The sequence below is a fragment of the Rhinatrema bivittatum genome, chromosome 5 (genome assembly GCF_901001135.1).
Source record: "Rhinatrema bivittatum chromosome 5, aRhiBiv1.1, whole genome shotgun sequence".
Taxonomy (NCBI): Eukaryota; Metazoa; Chordata; class Amphibia; order Gymnophiona; family Rhinatrematidae; genus Rhinatrema; species Rhinatrema bivittatum.
In genome coordinates, this window is record NC_042619.1 from 245,843,793 (window position 1) to 245,864,193 (window position 20,401).

A 20,401-nucleotide genomic window follows, 5' to 3' on the forward strand; every position below is an offset into this window, starting at 1 on the left:
CAAGTTAGGTTTTAAGCAATATATTTAACCTGAAAACAGGAATGTGATTTAAAAACTTTCACAGACAGCTATACTGCTTCCGGTAGTTATGTAAGTTTTAATCTAGATTCAAATAATTTAAGAGCTAAATGTATGTTATTTGAAATGGTACACTTAAACTCAAATATGTCTTTACATTGATTTATAATGGAGGCTGTACAATACTTCAGCTGCTTGAACAAGGAATTTAGGTAATGTGATTTTGTCTGATTTTAATGGATAACCTAAGTTACAGTGACTAAAGGATATTTTGGGAGTTGATCACATGAATTGCTTTTTTAATGAATATGGTTGACCACATAATTACATACACCTTATGAAGACCACAATCCATTACTTTCAAATTCCAATGAATATGTGCTAAGACTGTAAGGGGCCGATGCAATACAGTGCGCTTAACCCAGTGCACTGTATAACCCGCAGTTGGACGTGGGTTGTATAGACGCTAACTAATCCCCTAATGCAATAAGGGGATTAGCGCCTCTACAATGCACATCCAACGCGGAGTGAAATTAATAGCGCTCATCACATGCAAATGCATGTGAATGAGGCTATTAGCTATTCACTCCCTATGCAAAAAATAAATGTGCGTCTAGGACGCATAGTTTAGTGATCAGAAATTAACGCCTGCCCGGAGCAGACATTAATTGCTGAGCGCTACTAAAACTAGTACAGAAAAGGAGAAAAAAACTGCTTTTCTGTACTGCCTCCTATTTAATATCATTGGGATATTAAGTAGGAGGAACAACTCTTTAAAAAAATATTTAAAAAAAAAAGTTTAAAAAAAGCGCTGGCAGGGGTTAAGAAAATGGACGCTGATAAATTCAGCATCCATTCTCCGAGCCTGACTACCGGCACCAGAAGGAGTGTATAAATCAATATTAAAGGGTCGGGCACTTAATATTAATTTATTCATTCCTTCACTTATTGCCGATTGGTCCCTTTACTGTCACATGTCAGTGAAAAGGACTAATGGGCAATAAGTGAAGGAGTGCATAAATTAATATTAAGTGCCCGACACTTTAATATTGATTTATTAACTCCTGGTGCCCATAGTCAGGTTCAGAGAATGGACTTATCAGCGTCCATTTTCCTAAGCCCTGCATGTGTGCTGTTAGGGAAACAGGATGCTGATAAATTCAGTGTCCCTTTTCTTAACCGGACAGCCACCGACAGCAGACCTCTCTCCGGTTCACGCTATCAAGGAGGCGTAGGGGCGCACAATCACCCCTAGCGCCTCCTCGATAGCGCGAGCCCTAATTTAAATATTGCATCGTGCTTCCAGGAGAGGTGCCTGGGGGCACATTATGAAAGTGGGCACTAAACACATAGCGCCCACTTTCAGTACAACTTTTTTGCATCGGCACCTAAATGTGTAGGAAGGAATTAGCGTTGCCTTAGTGCTTATGTGTAGGGTAACCCCCACCTGTGTGAGCCTAAGAACAAAAGCTGGTCTCAAAACTGCATGTACAAACTATTTACTTCTGGTTAACCTATCAAACAGTAGACATTGATCACTGCTAGGTAGGTTAACAATCAGTAACTTCAAAAGCAAGACTTTAGAAGTTACTATTTGCCTATGGGACCACATAATTTCAGTTAACCTTTGACGTCTTTCAAGGGCTGTGTAAGTTTTCCGTTTCCTTGTCGCACCAACACATTGGAAATGTCCCGCAGCATGGCTGCAGCCAGGGCTTCCAAACATTATTCAATAGAGATAACTGTAGAGGGACTGGAGTCACTGTCTTCTGATGCTCCTGAACTGCAAGTCTTATTCTTTTTATGACCGCAGCAAACCGTGGCTCTGTACCAACTGAAAGGGGTTGATTCTCCGATGGATCTCTGGAGAGATCGAAGAGCAACGGAGGGTCATGATGAGTTACGTATTCACCAGAACATGGGCATAGTGCTATCTCATAGCAAGCTCCGGCGTCTGCTGGACTGAACACTGGTGTCTCATAATGAGCTTTCCAAATGGCACCAACTAATGGGAAGAAGCAATATGTAAATGGTTATGAATGTTTGGTAATGTTTCCTCATTCTTCTGCCAATGAAATTCACCAGCAAGGCAATGAGTCTTCCAAATGAAAAGGAGGCCAGAAAATATATTTCTGAAAAACAAACTCACTACAGAAAACCATCCAGGCAAGCCAGCAGAAAAGGCCCAGGGTGGGTAGCAGAAGTATGGCACTGACAAGTTGACGAATGCCAAAGGGAAGGCCAAGACGAACTTAGAAAGCAGATAGAGTCAGGCGGGGTATCCTGCATGCAATCACGTCAACATGCGTCAGGGATGTGCAGGGGAAGACATTTTAATTTTTAGTTTTGTTTCATTTAGTGTGCATCTATCTGGTTAAATGCATGGTAAACAAAGCAAATAAAAGCACATCCATGTTATGCTGCTGAAGGGACTCTGGACAAAAAGAAAACCTCTTCCAACCTAAATTTCCTGAATGGGGTCAGAGACCAATCAAAGCCACAGCTTCTCTCTCCATCTCTAGTGCCTTAAGATTGTGTGCAGCACATATGTAATCCCAAGTGCTCTTGAAATGTTACCTAACTTGGTCAAGTTAAACTTGTTGAAGCGAAAATGTTATTTTGGTCATTACTTACTTTCCTTTTGATGCCAGCGCACCGCATGCAGGTGTGCGCCACAGTAGTGAAACATGAACTCGTGCTCTGAGTGCCGAACATGTCTCTGAAGTAAAGGCATCAAGTTCCGACCATCGATTATCCTAAACCAGCAGGCAAAAGCAATGAGATGAAGCACATTCATTTTTTATTCCTACTGCAACTGAAAACTGTTAGAACTGTTCTTAGTTACAGGACTACTGACACCACTTTAATCCCTTTTCTCCTGCACAGCTGATAGAGATTTGCAAAGGGTTGGCTGTCCACGTTTATGATGCTGCATCAGTAAAGAACCTTTCTTTTGTAACTGTACTTGGCTTGGCATAGTCCAGTGCCCCCCAACCTTTTTTGTTTCGTGGCACACGGTTCACTTCATTGTGGCACACTAACCACTTCCCCCATCATCACTTTCTCTTCTCTTCCTTCTCCTAGGGTGGCCAGATGTCCGGATTTTCTCCGGACAGTATAGAATTTTAAGGTACTGTCCGGAAACCAATCGGAGGGCTAAAATGTCCACAAAATTGTGCAGATTTTAGCCCTCCATGCTAGTGTATCAGTTTTCGGCATCCGTATCTTCTCAACCAGTCTGAAGGAGCTGTGGGTTAACTCCACAGTCAACAGTGGTGCTATATAACTTCCAGGGAGCTGCCTGTGCATGCACGCACACCCCCTCTCTCCCTGCTACAATCTCGGTTGCCAGCACCTTCCCTCCTGCCCACAGCCCAATAAGAAAAGATTCACCAGGGCCTCCGGCTTATTCTCCCACCCACGGACCTACAATTAAAGGCCCTGTGAGGCCTGCAGGCACCACTCCTCCTGGTTCCTGCCCATGGTAAAATAAAAAAAAAGAGGTGGCCGCTGACTCACCACCTGCCCGCGGCACTTCTGCTGCCGGTGGCAGGCTTGCAGCACAATAAGAAGTGGGGCGCCGGCACCTTTCCTCCTGCTCGAGGCCCAACAAGAGAAGGATCAGTGTGGGGCCACTGGCACCTCTCCTCCTTACCACGGGGCAATAAATAAAGGCCACTGACACCTCTCCCATAGGCGACAAAATAAAAGGCCCATGGGGACATAGTTGTGCTGAAGCAAAAGGCAGGAGAATGTGTGAGTGCCTGTGAGTATGAGAATGAAAGAGTCAAGTGTGTGTGTTTCTGTATGCATGTGTGAGGGAGAGAGAGGTATTGTGAGAGAACTTCTATGTGTGTGTGGGAGGGAGAGAGATTCATTGAGTGTGAGAGAGCCTATATGTGCATGTGGGAGGGGGAGAGAGAGAGGCAGTGAATGTGAGAGAGCCTCTGTGTGTACTACACCGCCCGCTGCTCACCCGGTGTTGCCTCTGGCCCTCTGACAAATCCGCTCCATGAGTGCGCGGAGGGAGCTGCCACCGCTCCTCTCGACATCGCCAACACCATCAACCCCAGCTGGCCCCCTAGGCACGCGCGTGTCCACCCTGATTTAAAAGGCCAGCGGCAGGGAAATGCTTCCGGCATCCCTGCCTGCTGATCTGGGTAGGGACCTATTTAAGCATTGTACCCTCTAAGCTGTATGCGTGCGTGGCCATGCACAGCTTATATTCCCCTGCGCAGGAAGATCTGCAGGGCCGTGATGGAGCTCATCCCACCACTGCCCAAAGAAAACAAGAGACCCCCAAACCTCCAGGTGCTTTTTCTCCTTCCTGTCTGTGTGGTCCTGGAAAAAATAATTTGCCAAAGCCATGCAGGCAGGAAGTAGGAGGAGTGGTGGTCCACATGCAGAAGAGGAGCATTGTCCGTGCCAGGGCTGCCACAGATCCCACCTTGCAGCAGTCCGAGAAGAGGAGGCCTGGTGGTAGGGCTGCTGTGGATCCCATCTTGTGGTGGCCAGCGAAGATCAGGGCTGCCATGGAACCCATCCTGCGGCAACCCGTGAAGAGGAGGCCCAGAGGCAAGAGCGAGGATGAGGCCCTATAGAGTATGTGTGTGTGAAAGAGTGAGTAGAGAGACTATATATGAGAGTGAGAGCCTGTATGTTGTGAGAGATGGCATATGAGAGCATCTCTGTGTGTGAGAGACAGCATATGTGAGACAGCATGTGAGAGTGGGAACCTGTGTGTGTGTGTAAGAGTGAAACAGCATGTGAAAGAGAGAGCCAGTATGTATGTATGAGAGGGAGAGATAGCATGTGAAACTGTATGTGTGTGTAAGAATGATAGCCTGAGTGTGTTTGAGAGAGGAAGGGAAGAAGACAGATGGAGAAAGAAAAAAAAAAGAGACCCTGTAAAAGGAATTGGGAAAAGACCAAGAAAGGAAATGAGGAAAAAAAAAAGCCTGGGACCAACAGATTAGAAAACTAAAGATCAGACAGCAAAGGTAAAAAAAATATTTTTTAATTTTTAGTATTTGGCATATTATTTTTGGGAATGTGCATTACATATTTGTATTCTGTTCTTTTGGGCTTTCCATTTTTTTTTAACGCATGTTTCTGTTTCTAATTTGTAGTCCCTTCTTCTGTATTAGGAAAGGGTCTATCTCTGTTCCTCATGTATAACTGAGGCGCGGTATTTCTACTGGCAGGTAGTTTTTCTGTAGGGCTTTGTAGCAGTACAACTTGTTCTGTTAACCCCAGTAGGTGGTGTATTAGTGTTCTAGGGCATGGTATAGCATTTGTATTGCAACTGTGTCATAGATAAGGCTGCTGCTATTTGAGACCTGAGAGAGTGATTATATGGTATGGCAAGATTCTAGTCTTTTTTTTTTTTTTTTTTTGTTTTGCAAGGGTTTGTATTCTCAAAGTGTTTGGCAGTGAAGGGTTTGCAGTTCCTGAGATAAGTGTATGTGTGTGTAAGAGGAGGAGAATTGAATGAGTGTGCATGTGAGTTTGGGGAGAGTAAATGAGAGGCATTAGAATGAGTGTATGTATTTGTGCGAATGAATATGAATGCCTGAGAAAGAATATGAGAGGGACTATGCAAATGTGTGTGTGTAAGAAAGTTTGTATGCATACTGCTACCAATGTTTCCTCTAAGGATTGGGTTGCTGTACATAAAATTGATAGGGTTTGTGCATCAAAGTGTTCATAAGGTAATGAAACAAAATATTTTTGCTCATGAGCAAAAGTCTTTGCAGATAACAACCCAATCCTTAGAGGGAACATTGCTTGTGAGTGCCTGGGTGTATGTGAGTGTGTTTGTCAGAGAGAGAGAGAGAGAGAGGGTGTGTGTGCATGAGAGTGAACATATGTGCAAATGTGTTTGTGAGAGAGAAAATGAATGTGTATGTTAGTGTGTGTGTGTGTGTGTGTGTGTGTGTGTGTGTGTATGTATGTATGAGAGACAGAAGATAAAATGTGCACTCTCCCTCTCCCCCATTAATCCATGACAATCTAAGATGACTGGAAATAAAAAATTCCCAGGCATGGAGTCCTGGAATATTTTTTATCTCTATTTGTTTGAATTATTGGACTTTATTTGATATGTCTGCTGTTTTTTAAATAGTTTATTGATGCTTAGGAAATATGTACAATTTTTATTATGAGTTATTAATTATTGGATGTAAAATTTGCATACGCATCTCATGATACATTATTTATCGCATGCGTTATAGTGTTATTGCGGGCGTTAGGGCCCTAACGCACTTTGACGAATGACCATCTGTATTAGGCTTCATTCAGAATTAGGTGATGCTGCAATCACTGTATTTTTAGACATGAGTGCAGCATTTGACACTCATTAATCTTTTGATAGAAACTGACCTTGTAGATGAAGCCTTAAAATTGTTTATATCTTATCTGGCAGATTGCTCATTTCAAGTAGATTGGACTGATCAGATATCTGATATTAGGTTATTGCCCACAGGAGTTCCTCACAGTTCTATACTTTCTCCACTTTTGTTCAACATTTTCATCTCGCCACTGGCTACTTTTATTCAGGATCATGGATGCCAACCTTTGTTTTATGCCCATGACATCCAAATCACCATGTTTGTAAAGACTTGCTCTAATTTTGATCTTACTATTCTTAATTCTGGTCTGGTCTGCATTGCTTTCTGGCTATCTGACGATCATCTACAAATAAATCCAGTGAAGTCAGAACCACTCTGTTTCAGATCTTCCTTTCCGTCATTGACTCCTTTGAAAAATATTGTGACTACTTTAGGTGTTATTCTTGATCCACAACTCACTATGGTCCATCAAATCTCTTCTACAGTGCAAAAGGCATTCTTTTATCTGAGATACACCTGCCGTTTACGTCCTTTCCTGGAGCTTCATGACTTGAAGACTCTAGTTCATGCATTTATTACATAAAAAATTGATTATTGTAATTCCCTATTGTTAGGCTTACCAAATTATCAATTAAGAAGATTACAATTGCTTCAGAGTACATCAGCTAGACTAATTTTCAGCCTTAAGGAATTTGATCATATTGCTCCTATTTTGTCACAACTGCACTGGCTTCTGATTAATTACCATATATGATTTAAACTTTTATGCTTTACTTTTTGAGCATAACATTCTGGTTTTCCTTTCTACCTTGTTAGACTTCTAATTCCTTACACAACTAGATGCCCTCTCCGCTCTTCTCAGAAGGGTTTATTATCTCTTCCTCCACCTTCTGAAATTTGCTTTGAGTCAACCACGGATTCCTCCTTTAGTTATCAGGTTCCTTTACGCTGGAATGCATTACCATTTGATATTCATTCAGAAACAAATTATTCCAAATTCAGACCGATTAATCATGTTGTTGTAAATTTCACATGAATAACGCCTGTGCTAAAAAAAAGGGGTGTATTTAGGGAATTTTTCAAGTTACTGCAATCTAAAGTAGTGCTTACCAAATCATGTGTTAAATTTATGAGAGAGAGAAAGAGAGAGACTCTTTATAAGGCTCTTGTATTAGTCATCTATTTATATCACATTAGGAGTGTCAACTAGTAACTTGAGGTGAGGTTTTGGTGGTGGTCTAGGGTTGGGGGGGGCAGTTTTACATGCACAGTCAGAGGTACGAACAGCACAGTACACATCAGTGAAGATTTGATGTGATTTGGAGTGAGGAAAGGTACACAGAGATTTATTTATTTATTTATTTATTTTATTTATTTAACGTCTCTTCTATACCGATGTCCGTTCGCACATCGCATCGGTTCACAAAAAACAAGAACTTTTTGGGCGAAGCCCTTACAAAGAACAGATATATACAGTTAACTTAGGGGCATAGCCCTTAACAAAACCAGGGAAGCAATAAACTGGGCGGGGTAAGGTAGGGTCATGAAAGCAATATTATTGATTTACAGACTATAAACTATATATATATATATATATATATATATATATATATAAATAACTATAAACATAAAATTATGACAGTTCCAAGTACCAAAATCAGAGGCATATCGTAATCCGCATTCAGGCCGAGTTCAAATTTGTGGATTGGGGTTATCCATTTCAGAAGAAGTTTATGTAATGGGGGGTGACGTGGGGTAGGCTTGCTGGAAGAGCCAGGTCTTTAGTTTTTTTTTTAAAGTGGGAGTATATGTCTCCATACGGATGTCATGAGGCAAGGAGTTCCAAATAGTGGGACCGGCTAGAGAGAAAGCTCTGCTTATGGTGGAGGAGAGTTTGAAAGCTTTAATGGATTGGGAACGTAGAGTTCCTTGTAGAGCTGTGCGGGTGGGTCTGTTGGAGGTCCGAGGGATGAGTGGGGGGTTGATCCAATTGAGGTTGGAGTTTAATAGACTTTTGTGGATGATGAAGAGTGCCTTATAAAGAATTCGGGAGTGTATAGGGAGCCAGTGGAGATTGATGAGTATGGGAGGGATATGGTCCTTCTTTTTGGAGTTTGATAGTATACGAGCGGCGGCATTTTGTAAAAGTTGTAAAGGCTTGGTGTATGAGGCGGGGATGCCAAGGAGGAGTGCGTTACAATAGTCTATTTTGGATAGAATAATAGCCTGAAGTACAGTGCGGAAATCCGTGAAATGGAGAAGAGGTCTGAGTTTTTTTATCGTTTGTAGCTTATAATAACATTCCTTAATGATAGAGTTAATGAATGATTTAAAAGTGAGGTGATTATCGATAAGTACACCTAAATTGCGAACATGTGTGGGGAAAGAGGAGGATGAGTGTGTAAGTGGAATGTCTGGAAGAGGTTGCTTGTTAGATATGATTAAAAGTTCAGTTTTGTTGGGATTTAAAGCTAGGTGCATGTCATTAAGAAGTTGGGTGATGGAGGAAAGGCAGGATTCCCAGTTATGTAGGGCAGTTTGGAGGGAGTCAGAAAATGGGAAGATGATTTGCACATCGTCAGCATAAATGAAATGCTTGATGTGCAGGTTAGTGAGCAGTGTGGTAAGAGGAAGCATGTATATATTGAAGAGGGTAGAGGAGAGGGAGGAGCCTTGGGGAACACCCTGGGGCCGACTAATGGGGTCAGATTCATTATTATCCACAAAGACAGTGAAGAAGCGATTTTGGAGATATGATTGTATCCAGGAGAGGGCATTGCCAGAGATCCCAATACTCCTGAGAGATGAGATTTGTACAATGTAATCTTGCCCTAGCTTGATGCACTCTCTACCTAGCTGCTATCAAGCTAGAGCAAGAGTACATTGTACAAATCTCATCTTTGTGTAACTTTCCTCATTCCAAATCTATTTATTGATTTATTTATTTAGAGTTTTTCTAGACTGACATTCGTTGGAAACATCATATCGGTTTACACATAAACATAACAACAGCGAGTGGGCTTTACAATGGAACAAAGTTGAGAATATGAAATCAACTAGGGAGGGGTTGGCTACAGTGAATCACATCAAATCTTCACTGATGTGTACTGTGCTGTTTGTATCTCTGACTATGCATGAAAAACTGCCCCCCAAACCCTAGACCACCACCAAAACCTCACCTCGAGTTACTAGTTGACCCTCCTAATGTGGTATAAATAGATGACTAATATGTGTTCCACCCTAGAGGCTCTCTCTCTTGTCTGAAATGGGATTTGTGATAACATTAAACACCCCTCATTTTCATAACCCCTCCCCTTTGACTAAAATTTTCATATGCATCTTGTGATGTGATAAATAATGCATGCATTAGAGCCATAACGCCATAAAGCAATTTGAAAAATGACCCTCTTATGGCCTCTGTTTGAAACAGGATGCTGGGCTTGATGGACCCTTGGTCTGACCCAGCATGGCAATTTCTTATGTTCTTAAAGGTTTTTTACTTAGGCATTTGATAACATCTCATAATGACTCCTACTTCCAGTTTTGTTTGACAGTTTGTCTTTGCTGGTTAATTTTAATTATTTAAATTTATCTTTATTTATTTTTATTTTTTAGTTGCACCTTGTTATTAATAAATTATGTTTTATTGTTACATTTTGATCTTATCTTAATTTATAACGTTTTTATTGTACTCCCGCTTGGCTAACACGATCTACAGGCAGTCTATATTTGAACTGCATGGGGCTAGCAGGTTTCACAACACTGCAGGGCCCTGTGTAGTTTCTATTGCAGAGGAGAGCCAGTAGAGAGGGAAGCAGTAGCAGCTGCCAATAAGATAATTTTGGCTTTTTAAGTAAACACTGTGGCTCTATTAGGTCTTATTCAAGAGTTTGATTGGTATTCACTAATTTAGTTGACATTGAGCTGACAACTTAATGTGGAACATCAGTTCCAGCTGATCATGAGATGTCAAAACCCTCATCAGCTGTTCATCTATATTTTGATTTCACTTCCAGGCCTTTCTAGAGCTTAGTGCCAAAGAAGAAAAACATGCCACCATAACATATCGGTTTATCTTGTTGCTAGTAGTCGTGCTGTATGTGCTGTCCTTTTTGAAGAGACAATTCGTAATGCCATTGCGTTCTTTTACCAGATATTGTTTCATATCATGAAGCTTTGAGATGGATTGCTCTCTCCATGATCTTCCCTGATGCAGAAATTATATTAGATCATGGCTTGTGTCGGGATTTCGTGGAAAACTAAGAATAAAGCCTCGGGTGATGCAAGATAAGTTGAATTTCTATAATTGAAAATTTGTTGGTATATACATTGACTTTTATGTGCATTAGAAAACAAAAAAAGTGAAGAAGCGTACATCAGTTTGGACACTATGACCGATGTTTATATATAAGACAAGGAAGGTCAGATGATTATTATTGACTGGTAGGGCATATTAAGATGGTCAAATCCTATATTATAGGTGAATCCAATTTTTGAATAAATATAGAAACAAAAAAAAGTTTTCCTATATGCACCTATCACCCAGATTTTGCAAGACAACTCAAGACTTTTGTCACCTGTTAACTTATATGGTCTAACCCACTAGAAACAAGTCTCAATGACCATTATCATGCTATTACAACTTCATGGACTCTTACTCCTTCACAATGGAATAAACTTTTTCCATACTGGAATTTTGTATTTTGTTCCTTATTTCTGTTTTCAATGAGCACTTAGCTCCATGAGAGCTAGAAAGAAGTTATTTCTAGGGATAGGCCCATCATGATCTCCCCTAAAATGATGCCCCCCAAGGGCTAAAGAGAATCACCTTTATGACATAGCTGGAGCCCACTGAATGAACACAGGTCTACTGTCATAATACTACTGTTTGCAATGTAACTCTCTAAAATGCAATTGCAAACTATGGGCCTGTATTCAGCCCCACTTAACTATTTAGGTTTGGTGTTAGTTGGCAAAGTGACACCATTTGAGTATCTGAGCACGGTCAGCAGCTGATGCTTAGCTGGCTAACTTTCCATCTGGCTAAAAAGCCAGCTAACTGAGGGATGGGATGGGGGAATTCCAGGGCAGGGACACTTGTCTGGCTAAGTTAGCTGGATAAATGTTGATATTCAGCGTTATTAAGTTTAGTTAGCTAGATAAGTCTAGGACTGAAGTTTGGCTCTCCTAAAGTTAGCTGGATCAACTTATCCAACTAACTATAAGATAATAGAAGTGTGCCTCTGAATATATCAGCCAAGTTACTGGAATAAGTTTATCTGGCTAACTTGTGCAGCCAAATAGCGGCTGACTATTGGCCCCATGCCTATATTGAGTGTAATAACTAATAGGGTTAAATTTGAGCTCGCTTATCTACATGAGAATCCTCTTACGCTATCATAGGTAGAGGATGAGACTGTACAAATTAGTATATGTACCTGTCCTGTGGTACTTTTCCTCCTCCCAGCTGAATCACTGTAGGGTAAATGTCCATGAGGCTTGTAGGTTCATCAATAACTGTATCAGCGGGTAAGACACCTGGCCATCGAAATATCCCTGGGACACGGATCCCGCCTTCCCAGCCTCCCATGCCTTTCCCACCTATGGAAAAAACCCAGCAGCAGCCTTAAAAATTTAATATCTTATAGGTACAAATTAAAGTCTTATTTATGCAACAAGCACACACACTGTTTCCCAGTGACTTTTCACCATAACATGAAAAAAATCCCCAAAAAGTTGTATCAATGACACAAGGTGGCTAGAAAAGAGGACTTTATGAAATGTTCATGGCAAAAGAAGAAGAGGTTTGGAGAGCTGTAGCATTGGAAGAGTGGCATTGGTTTGCAGGATCGATGAAGTTAAGAGAGCCCATCATATATTTAGGCAGAGGTAAGCACTTAGTGTTGAGTTGCTCAAAGATTTGCGCATAAATATAAAAATTGAAGTTGTACAGGTTTTAATGATGGAAACTGCAGATATTCAATGTAACTTTTTCTGTCTAACTTTGTTTTTTAAATCCTCGGTTTTTCTCTCATTTTCATACACTCTGCACCCCAGACAGTATGCCTGGGTGATGCAGGTGCCCTCGCTAGCCAGGAATAGCTGAAGGGGGAGTCACCTTCGAGACATTTTCTCAGCGCCACTCCGGTTGGCAGGGGGGGCACTGCAGAATCAGCAGCTGCTTTCTTCCAGTTCCCTGGACTGAGCACATTACTGCAGCACCATGTCCAGAATTATTTGTGAAGGAACAATAAACAAAATTCAATGTCTCTCTATGGACCCATGGTGCGACCGTACCTTGAACATTGTATGGCAGCGTTGGCCACCTCATCTCAGAACTAGAAAAAGCTCAGAGATGAGCAACAAAACTGGCAAAGGGGCTGGAATGGCTCCCTCAGCAAGAAAGGCTAAAACAGATAAAAGCTGCTCAGCTTGGAAAAGAGACAGATAAGAAAATAAGAACATAAGAACATGCCATACTGGGTCAGACCGAGGGGCGGATTTTCAGAGCCCTGCTCGCCTAAATCCGCCCAAATCTGGGTGGATTTAGGCGAGCAGGGCCCTGCGCGCCGGTGAGCCTATTTTACATAGGCCTACCGGCGCGCGCAGATCCCCGGGACTCGCGTAAGTCCCGGGGTTCTCCGAGGGGGGCGTGTCGGGGGCGGGCCCGGTCGTCACGGCGTTTAGGGGGCGTGTCAGCAGCGTTTGGGGGCGGGTACGGGGCGTGGCTACGGCCCGGGGCGGTCCGGGGGCGTGGCTGCGCCCTCCGTACCCGCCCCCAGGTCGCGTCCCGGCGCGCAAGAGGCCCGCTGGCGCGCGGGGATTTACGCCTCCCCGACAAAGGTAAGGGGGGGGCTTAGACAGGGTCGGGTGGGTGGGTTAGGTAGGGGAAGGGAAGGAATGGGGGTAGGCTGCGCGGCTCGGCGCGCGCCGGCTATACAAAATCAATAGCCTTGCGCGCGCCGATCCAGGTTTTTAGCAGATACGCGCGGCTCCGCGCGTATCTACTAAAATCCAGCTTACTTTTGCTGGCGCCTGATGCGCCAGCAAAAGTAGGCCAATTCGCGCTATTTGAAAATCTACCCCCAAGGGTCCATCAAGCCCAGCACCCAAAAACTAAGTCTATCCCATGTTACCGTTGCTAGTAATAGCAGTGGCTATTTTCTAAGTCAACTTAATTAATAGCAGGTAATGGACTTCTCCTCCAATAACTTATCCAATCCTTTTTTAAACTCAGCTATACTAACTGCACTAACCACATCCTCTGGCAACAAATTCCAGAGTTTAATTGTGCGTTGAGTAAAAAAGAACTTTCTCCGATTAGTTTTAAATGTGCCACATGCTAACTTCATGGAGTGCCCCCTAGTCTTTCTATTATCAGAAAGAGTAAATAACCGGTTCACATCTACCCGTTCTAGACCTCTCATGATCTTAAAGACCTCTATCATATCCCCCCTCAGCCGTCTCTTCTCCAAGCTGAAAAGTCCTAACCTCTTTAATCTTTCCTCATAGGGGAGCTGTTCCATTCCCCTTATCATTTTGGTAGCCCTTCTCTGTACCTTCTCCATCGCAATTATATCTTTTTTGAGATGCGGCGACCAGAATTGTACACAGTATTCAAAGTGCGGTCTCACCATGAAGCAATACAGAGGCATTATGACATTTTCCGTTTTATTCACCATTCCCTTTCTAATAATTCCCAACATTCTGTTTGCTTTTTTGACTGCCGCAACACATTGAACCGACGATTTCAATGTGTTATCCACCATGATGCCTAAATCTCTATCTTGGGTTGTAGCACCTAATATGGAACCTAACATTGTGTAACTATAGCATGGGTTATTTTTCCCTATATGCATCACCTTGCACTTATCCACATTAAATTTCATCTGCCATTTTGATGCCCAATTTTCCAGTCTCACAAGGTCTTCCTGCAATTTATCACAATCTGCTTGTGATTTAACTACTTTGAACAATTTTGTATCATCTGCAAATTTGATTATCTCACTCGTCTTATTTCTTTCCAGATCATTTATAAATATATTGAAAAGTAAGGGTCCCAATACAGATCCCTGAGGCACTCCACTGCCCACTCCCTTCCACTGAGAAAATTGTCCATTTAATCCTACTCTCTGTTTCCTGTCTTTTAGCCAGTTTGCAATCCACGAAAGGACATCGCCACCTATCCCATGACTTTTTACTTTTCCTAGAAGCCTCTCATGAGGAACTTTGTCAAATGCCTTCTCAAAGTCCAAGTATACTACATCTACCGGTTCACCTTTATCCACATGTTTATTAACTCCTTCAAAAAAGTGAAGCAGATTTGTGAGGCAAGACTTGCCTTGGGTAAAGCCATGCTGACTTTGTTCCATTAAACCATATCTTTCTATATGTTCTGTGATTTTGATGTTTAGAACACTTTCCACTATTTTTCCTGGCACTGAAGTCAGGCTAACCGGTCTGTAGTTTCCTGGATCGCTCCTAGAGCCCTTTTTAAATATTGGGGTTACATTTGCTATCCTCCAGTTTTCAGGTACAATGGATGATTTTAATGATAGGTTACAAATTTTTACTAATAGGTCTGAAATTTCATTTTTTAGTTCCTTCAGAACTCTGAGATGTATACCATCCCGTCGAGGTGATTTACTATTCTTCAGTTTGTCAATCAGGTCTACAACATCTTCTAGGTTCACCATGATTTGATTCAGGCCGTCTGAATCATTACCCATGAAAACCTTCTCCAGAACGGGTACTTCCCAACATCCTCTTCAGTAAACACCGAAGCAAAGAAATCATTTAATCTTTCCGCGATGGCCTTATCTTCTCTAAGTGCCCCTTTAACCCCTCGATCATCTAACGGTCCAACTGACTCCCTCACAGGCTTTCTGCTTCGGATATATTTTAAAAAGTTTTTACTGTGAGGTTTTGCCTCTACGGCCAACTTCTTTTCAAATTCTCTCTTAGCCTGTCTTATCAATGTCATACATTTAACTTGCCAACGTTTATGCTTTATCCTATTTTCTTCTGTTGGATCCTTCTTCCAATTTTTGAATGAAGATCTTTTGGCTAAAATAGCCTCTTTCACTTCACATTTAACCATGCTGGTAATTGTTTTGCCTTCCTTCCACCTCTCTTAATATGTGGAATACATCTGGACTGTGCTTCTAGAATGGTATTTTTTTAACAAAGTCCATGCCTATTGCACACTTTATACCTTTGTAGCTGCACCTTCCAGAGCTGTTTCCTATCATGGTTGCTCTCCATATCTGACATCCTGAGCTGAGCAATAGGAGAGTGATGTTCTGGTGTGACAATTTGGCTGTGGTAGGTGCCATAAATTCCCAGTTCACTAAGTGCCTGTTCATCTCTAAACTCCTGCATGAATTTGTGCTATCATGCTTAAAGTTAAACAATGCAGCTAGGGCTCACCATGTTCTAGGGGTCCATAATGTGATTGCTGATTTTCTTTCTCATTTGAGGCTCAGCACCAGGTTTCTTAGTTGTACTATTGTCTAAGTTAATAAAGCTGCGGCCATACTTTTCCAAAGCAAATTAAGTGTCCGCTTCTCCTATTTTGTTTCCTTTGGGGGGGAGGGGGAATAGGAGCCGGGGGGGGGGGGAAGGGCGGCAGTCTCGATGCTCCAGTTATTGGCTTTGCAGAGAATATTTGTGGAAAATTTCTAAGTCTAAGTTTTTTTGTTTTGTTTTTTTTTAATATAATGGAAAGAGAGTTTTGACAAAATGGTGAAGCTCACCTGTTGTGCTACCTTTAAGCCTCTTCTTTTACATTTTATTTAATAGGGCAACACAATTAGGTCCAAGTAGACAAGTTATCCAGCTAAAGTTAGTCGGATAACTTGTCCAGGGTATTCAGTGAGATAAACATTTTGCCGAATGAACTAGCCTAAAGGAATCCGGCTACCTTCATTCCAATAACTTTAAACCGAGCCAGGTATGTTTGAAAATAACAGGTAAGGTTTTAAAGTTATCCGGGTGCTGTACCCGAATAACGTTAGCCTTAACTGACTCTTTCAATATATAGCTGGTTCAGTGACTAAAAAACAACAGAACAAAATCTTCTGGGCCTCCAGGCCCAATTCCTCAGCCCCCTACCCTAGAAAACACTTTCAAATAAGTGCGGCCTTTACAGAGTCTGCTTTGACAGCAATGTTATTATCCTACGCCTCCAGCATTTCTCTCAGAGCAATACTGGAAGTGGCCGGTAGCGGATAAGACAATACTGTACTCCCGATTGAGGTTTCGGGGGCTCCTGAGGGGTCCAGGGAGAGGGGAATGTGGGGATAGAGGTTGGAGGAGGGTGGGGTGGAGGGTGGGGTGGAGGGTAGGAGAGGGCTCTGGAACTTTTCCAAAATTATTATGTGGCGGGGCTGGCCTTGGGCACTAACGGCAGCAGTCAAAAAAAAAATAAATCTGCAGTATTGGGGGGAATCATGTACTATGACCGCATTTATGTGAAAGTATTTTTGGGATGGAGGGGCTGGGGGATGGGGCCTGAAGCCCTGATAGTTTTTTCAGTTATTAGCCCAGAAAATTGGTAATATGTTGAATATAGCTGGTTAAGGCTAAACTTATCTGGTTACATATACTGAGGTAACTTTAGACTTGCTCCGAGGATGACTAGACCTAAATAGCTAAACTTAGCCAGATAGCATGGTTATTCAGCGCTACCTGGCTCATTTTAAGCCCTGCCCCAGAATGTCTGTTCTTTTTATCCGGCTAAGATTTAGTTGGAGTAAGACTTATCCGACTAAAACTTAGCCGGTCAGTGGGGGGAAATATTTAAACCCTAGGTTTGTCTGACTAAATCCCGAGTTCATCAGGACAAATCTTTTCGAATATTGATATCTATGACTCTTGTAAATGTCATCATTTTATGTGGAAATTCTCTTCTTACAGCCCATGATGAATATTTTCATGAGACTGCAAGTTGTGCAGGACAGTCTCAAAATCAGAAAATATTGTGCCCAAAAGTTGATACAAGCGCACAAAATGTTTACTTAAATTTGCAGCAGTTTTAAAATAATTATCCAACAGTAAAGAACAGGAATTTGATGACTTAGATTAAGCCAATGGCTCATGGGAGACAAAGAGCTCTCACCACCTCATCCTTACCTTTGTATATCCCATTCCAGCCGCCCCACTGTGCACCTTCTTTCTGAGCCTCCACAAATCCCCCATGGTCAGAGGCAAAATAAGTTAATGTGGTGTTTCGCAAACCTTCCTTGTCAACTGCTTCTAGAATTTTGCCTGAAATTAAAGTTGAATGGTAGCCATGTTAGACCTCTTAAAGAACAAAGATGGACAACCGAAACGTTGCAGGTGATACCTTTACAGTGGACTACTATCATAATACATTGGTGCCAAGCTCTGGAGAGTTAAGTGCTCTTCCTCAGGTCAGTGCAAAATGGCTCATTTTGCCATACCCTGAAGAAGGGAATAGAGCTTTCCAAATTAGAGAGTTACAATAAGAAGTGTGCATGGATATATTTTTTTTATTTTACTTTTATTAGTCGGGGGAGGGTGGGGGCTGTTCCATTTCTTTCCATTTTTTTCATTTTATTTCAATTTTTTAGTTTAGTGCACTTTGAGTGGATTTAATGCAGGGTAAAATGAAAAAAAACATTTTTTTAGTTTGTCTCATTTTGAAAACAACAGCAAATGTAAATAAAAGCACTTCCCTAGTTATAGCTGTGCTAAGTTAGTCCAATAGCAAGGTATTACCAGCAATTTGTGGCTTGTACCCGAAATTAAAGTCATCAATAAATGTTAGCTGTGGAATACTAGCGAATCTCCATGCACAGAATAAAGAAAACAGAAAGAAACTGTTAATGATTGACTTGTATAGAATTGTATTTCTTGACAGACCACAGACAAATAGCAAACTATTTCATTTATAACATTACAAATTGAATTCAATTGTATGAATTCTTTGAAGTAATTTTTTTCAGGTTAAAAAGTATAGTACTGTATTAAAACCCACAGTTCTGCATATTTGAAGCAAAACACAAGGAAAACCATCCCCCAAAGTGTTGTCATAATTTTTTTCTTTAACCACCTTTCCCTCTGCCTGTCCTGCTCCCCATAGGTACTAGCTTACCCTATCTATGGGGTTGTAGCAGTCCAAATGGGGAAGGAAGAATCCTCAGTCACTCCTACCTCACTGGATTCTGGTTGTAAAATGGCAACAGTCTGCCCTGAGAATAGCGCCATTTTGTTTTACAGCCCTATGCTTTATGGCTGTAGAGCATATCGCTATAAAATAAAAAGGCACCTGGCTCCAGGACCTATACAACAGAATAGCACTCGCCACATAACCGAGCTGTGCCGTTTTTAAACCTGGCTCTGGTGGGGCATGAGCAATTGGGGATTACTCCTGCCCCATTTAGACTACTACAACCTCATGGATTAGGGTAAGCAGCTACTTATGGGGAGGGTAGAGGATGGGGGAGATCCAGGGTTATGGATTTTTTTTTTTTTATTACTATTGTAGGTATGCTGAAAATTACAAAAGTATGACCCCCATCGGTACTATGGTACATAGTAAAACTGTTCATATAAACTCTTGTTATACCCTCCCACAGTTATTAATATAAACCGTTTGACTGTTTATGTAAACCATTGTTTTACTTGTAGTTCAGAATGAAGGCCTGGGCTGCCTCCCACAGTTATTTAATGTAAACCGTTTGATTATTCATGTAAAATGTTGTTATATCTGTAAACCGAAGTGAAGGCCTGCGCTAAACTTCGGTATATAAAAATAAATAAATAAATAACGTTTGATGGACACAATTTTTCAGTTTTATATTTATTTCATTTCAACTAAATAAAATGAAATAAACATAAATGAAAAAAAAGTAAGAAACAAACAAACTGAAACTATATTTTTTGTTTGCACATCCTTAGAAAAACCCGAACCTACCAGATTGGGATGATAACTTTCAAACTGGTGCACGGCCACACGTTGGCGCATGTGTGTCTGCGCATGCTCAGACATGTGGCAATTTTATAACTTGTGTGCAGATATGTGCGCATTGCCAGTTTCATCAGTTCGTCCAGTTAACAGCTTGGTCCTGCAAACCCCCCTTGATTTACATAAGAACATGCCATACTGGGTCAGACCAAGGGTCCATCAAGCCCAGCATCCTGTTTCCAACAGTGGCCAATCCAGGCCATAAGAACCTGGCAAGTACCCCAAAACTAGTCTGCAGCCCCCCCCAGATATCTCAGACCCTTAAATCCCCTCTAAACATAATTTAGTTTTGATTTTTTTTATTAACTTATACCTCTTCCATAGCAGAGGTAAACTTATGCAGCTCTGGACTTGGTGTGCACCCAGGTGTGTAAGTAGATACGCGTACATCTCTTGGCCACATCCTGAAATGCCCATGCCCCATCCAGATCATGCTCACGCCCTACCCCTTTTGAAAACTTTTCAGATGTGCACACAGCGGGAGATATACAACTAGGTGACTTTTAAAATTCGGTAGGCACATGCGAGCCCGACTTGTCTGCATATCTCACAATTTTGGCATGCTTTAAAATTTTTTTTTTTCATCAAATTGTTTTTAACCTCCTCCGATGTTTTCCAACATAATTAAAAAAGGAATTTGTCTCTCTTCAGTGAGGACTAGATCCTTTGGCATACAGGAGCTAATTTTTCAACAGGATCTGAGCACCCCATCTTATGTTTTGGCTGGCTGAGTCAAAGCACCTTTCCAACCACAACCTAACCTGCTAATCTGTGGCAGAGAATTGCTTAAATCTAGTTGGCTAAAACAGGGATTGGTCTTCTCATAAACTGGGTTAACGGGATCCTCATGGCTGGTGCTGGAAATGAATGTTTGTGGGCTAACATTCATTGACCTAATCTTCCTCAACCTCCCCATCCCCTCGGTGGTTGAAATTTTCATTCTGAGGGGTCTAGCCACTTACCTCCATAGTTACGTGGCTACATCCCTTTCAAAACTGACTCCTTAGACCCCTTATTTTTTGAAGAAAAATGTTTGTGGTTA

At 41.7% G+C, this 20,401-nt stretch overlaps 1 protein-coding gene across 5 annotated transcripts in view; it reads right to left on the reverse strand.

Annotated features, from left to right (window-relative positions):
- Positions 1 to 1,018: 1,018 nt before the first annotated feature.
- LOC115092619 (arylsulfatase H-like) overlaps positions 1,019 to 20,401 on the reverse strand; it is a 75,089-nt gene continuing 55,706 nt past the window's right edge. For all 5 annotated transcript variants that reach the window (XM_029603687.1, XM_029603685.1, XM_029603686.1 and 2 more), the window contains 4 exons: positions 17,502 to 17,636; positions 11,807 to 11,969; positions 2,653 to 2,774; positions 1,019 to 2,023 (listed from right to left, as the gene is read on the reverse strand). In XM_029603687.1, the coding sequence (XP_029459547.1) occupies positions 1,656 to 2,023; positions 2,653 to 2,774; positions 11,807 to 11,969; positions 17,502 to 17,636 (788 nt within the window). In that variant the 3' untranslated portion in view covers positions 1,019 to 1,655. The remainder of the gene's footprint in view (positions 2,024 to 2,652; positions 2,775 to 11,806; positions 11,970 to 17,501; positions 17,637 to 20,401) is intronic.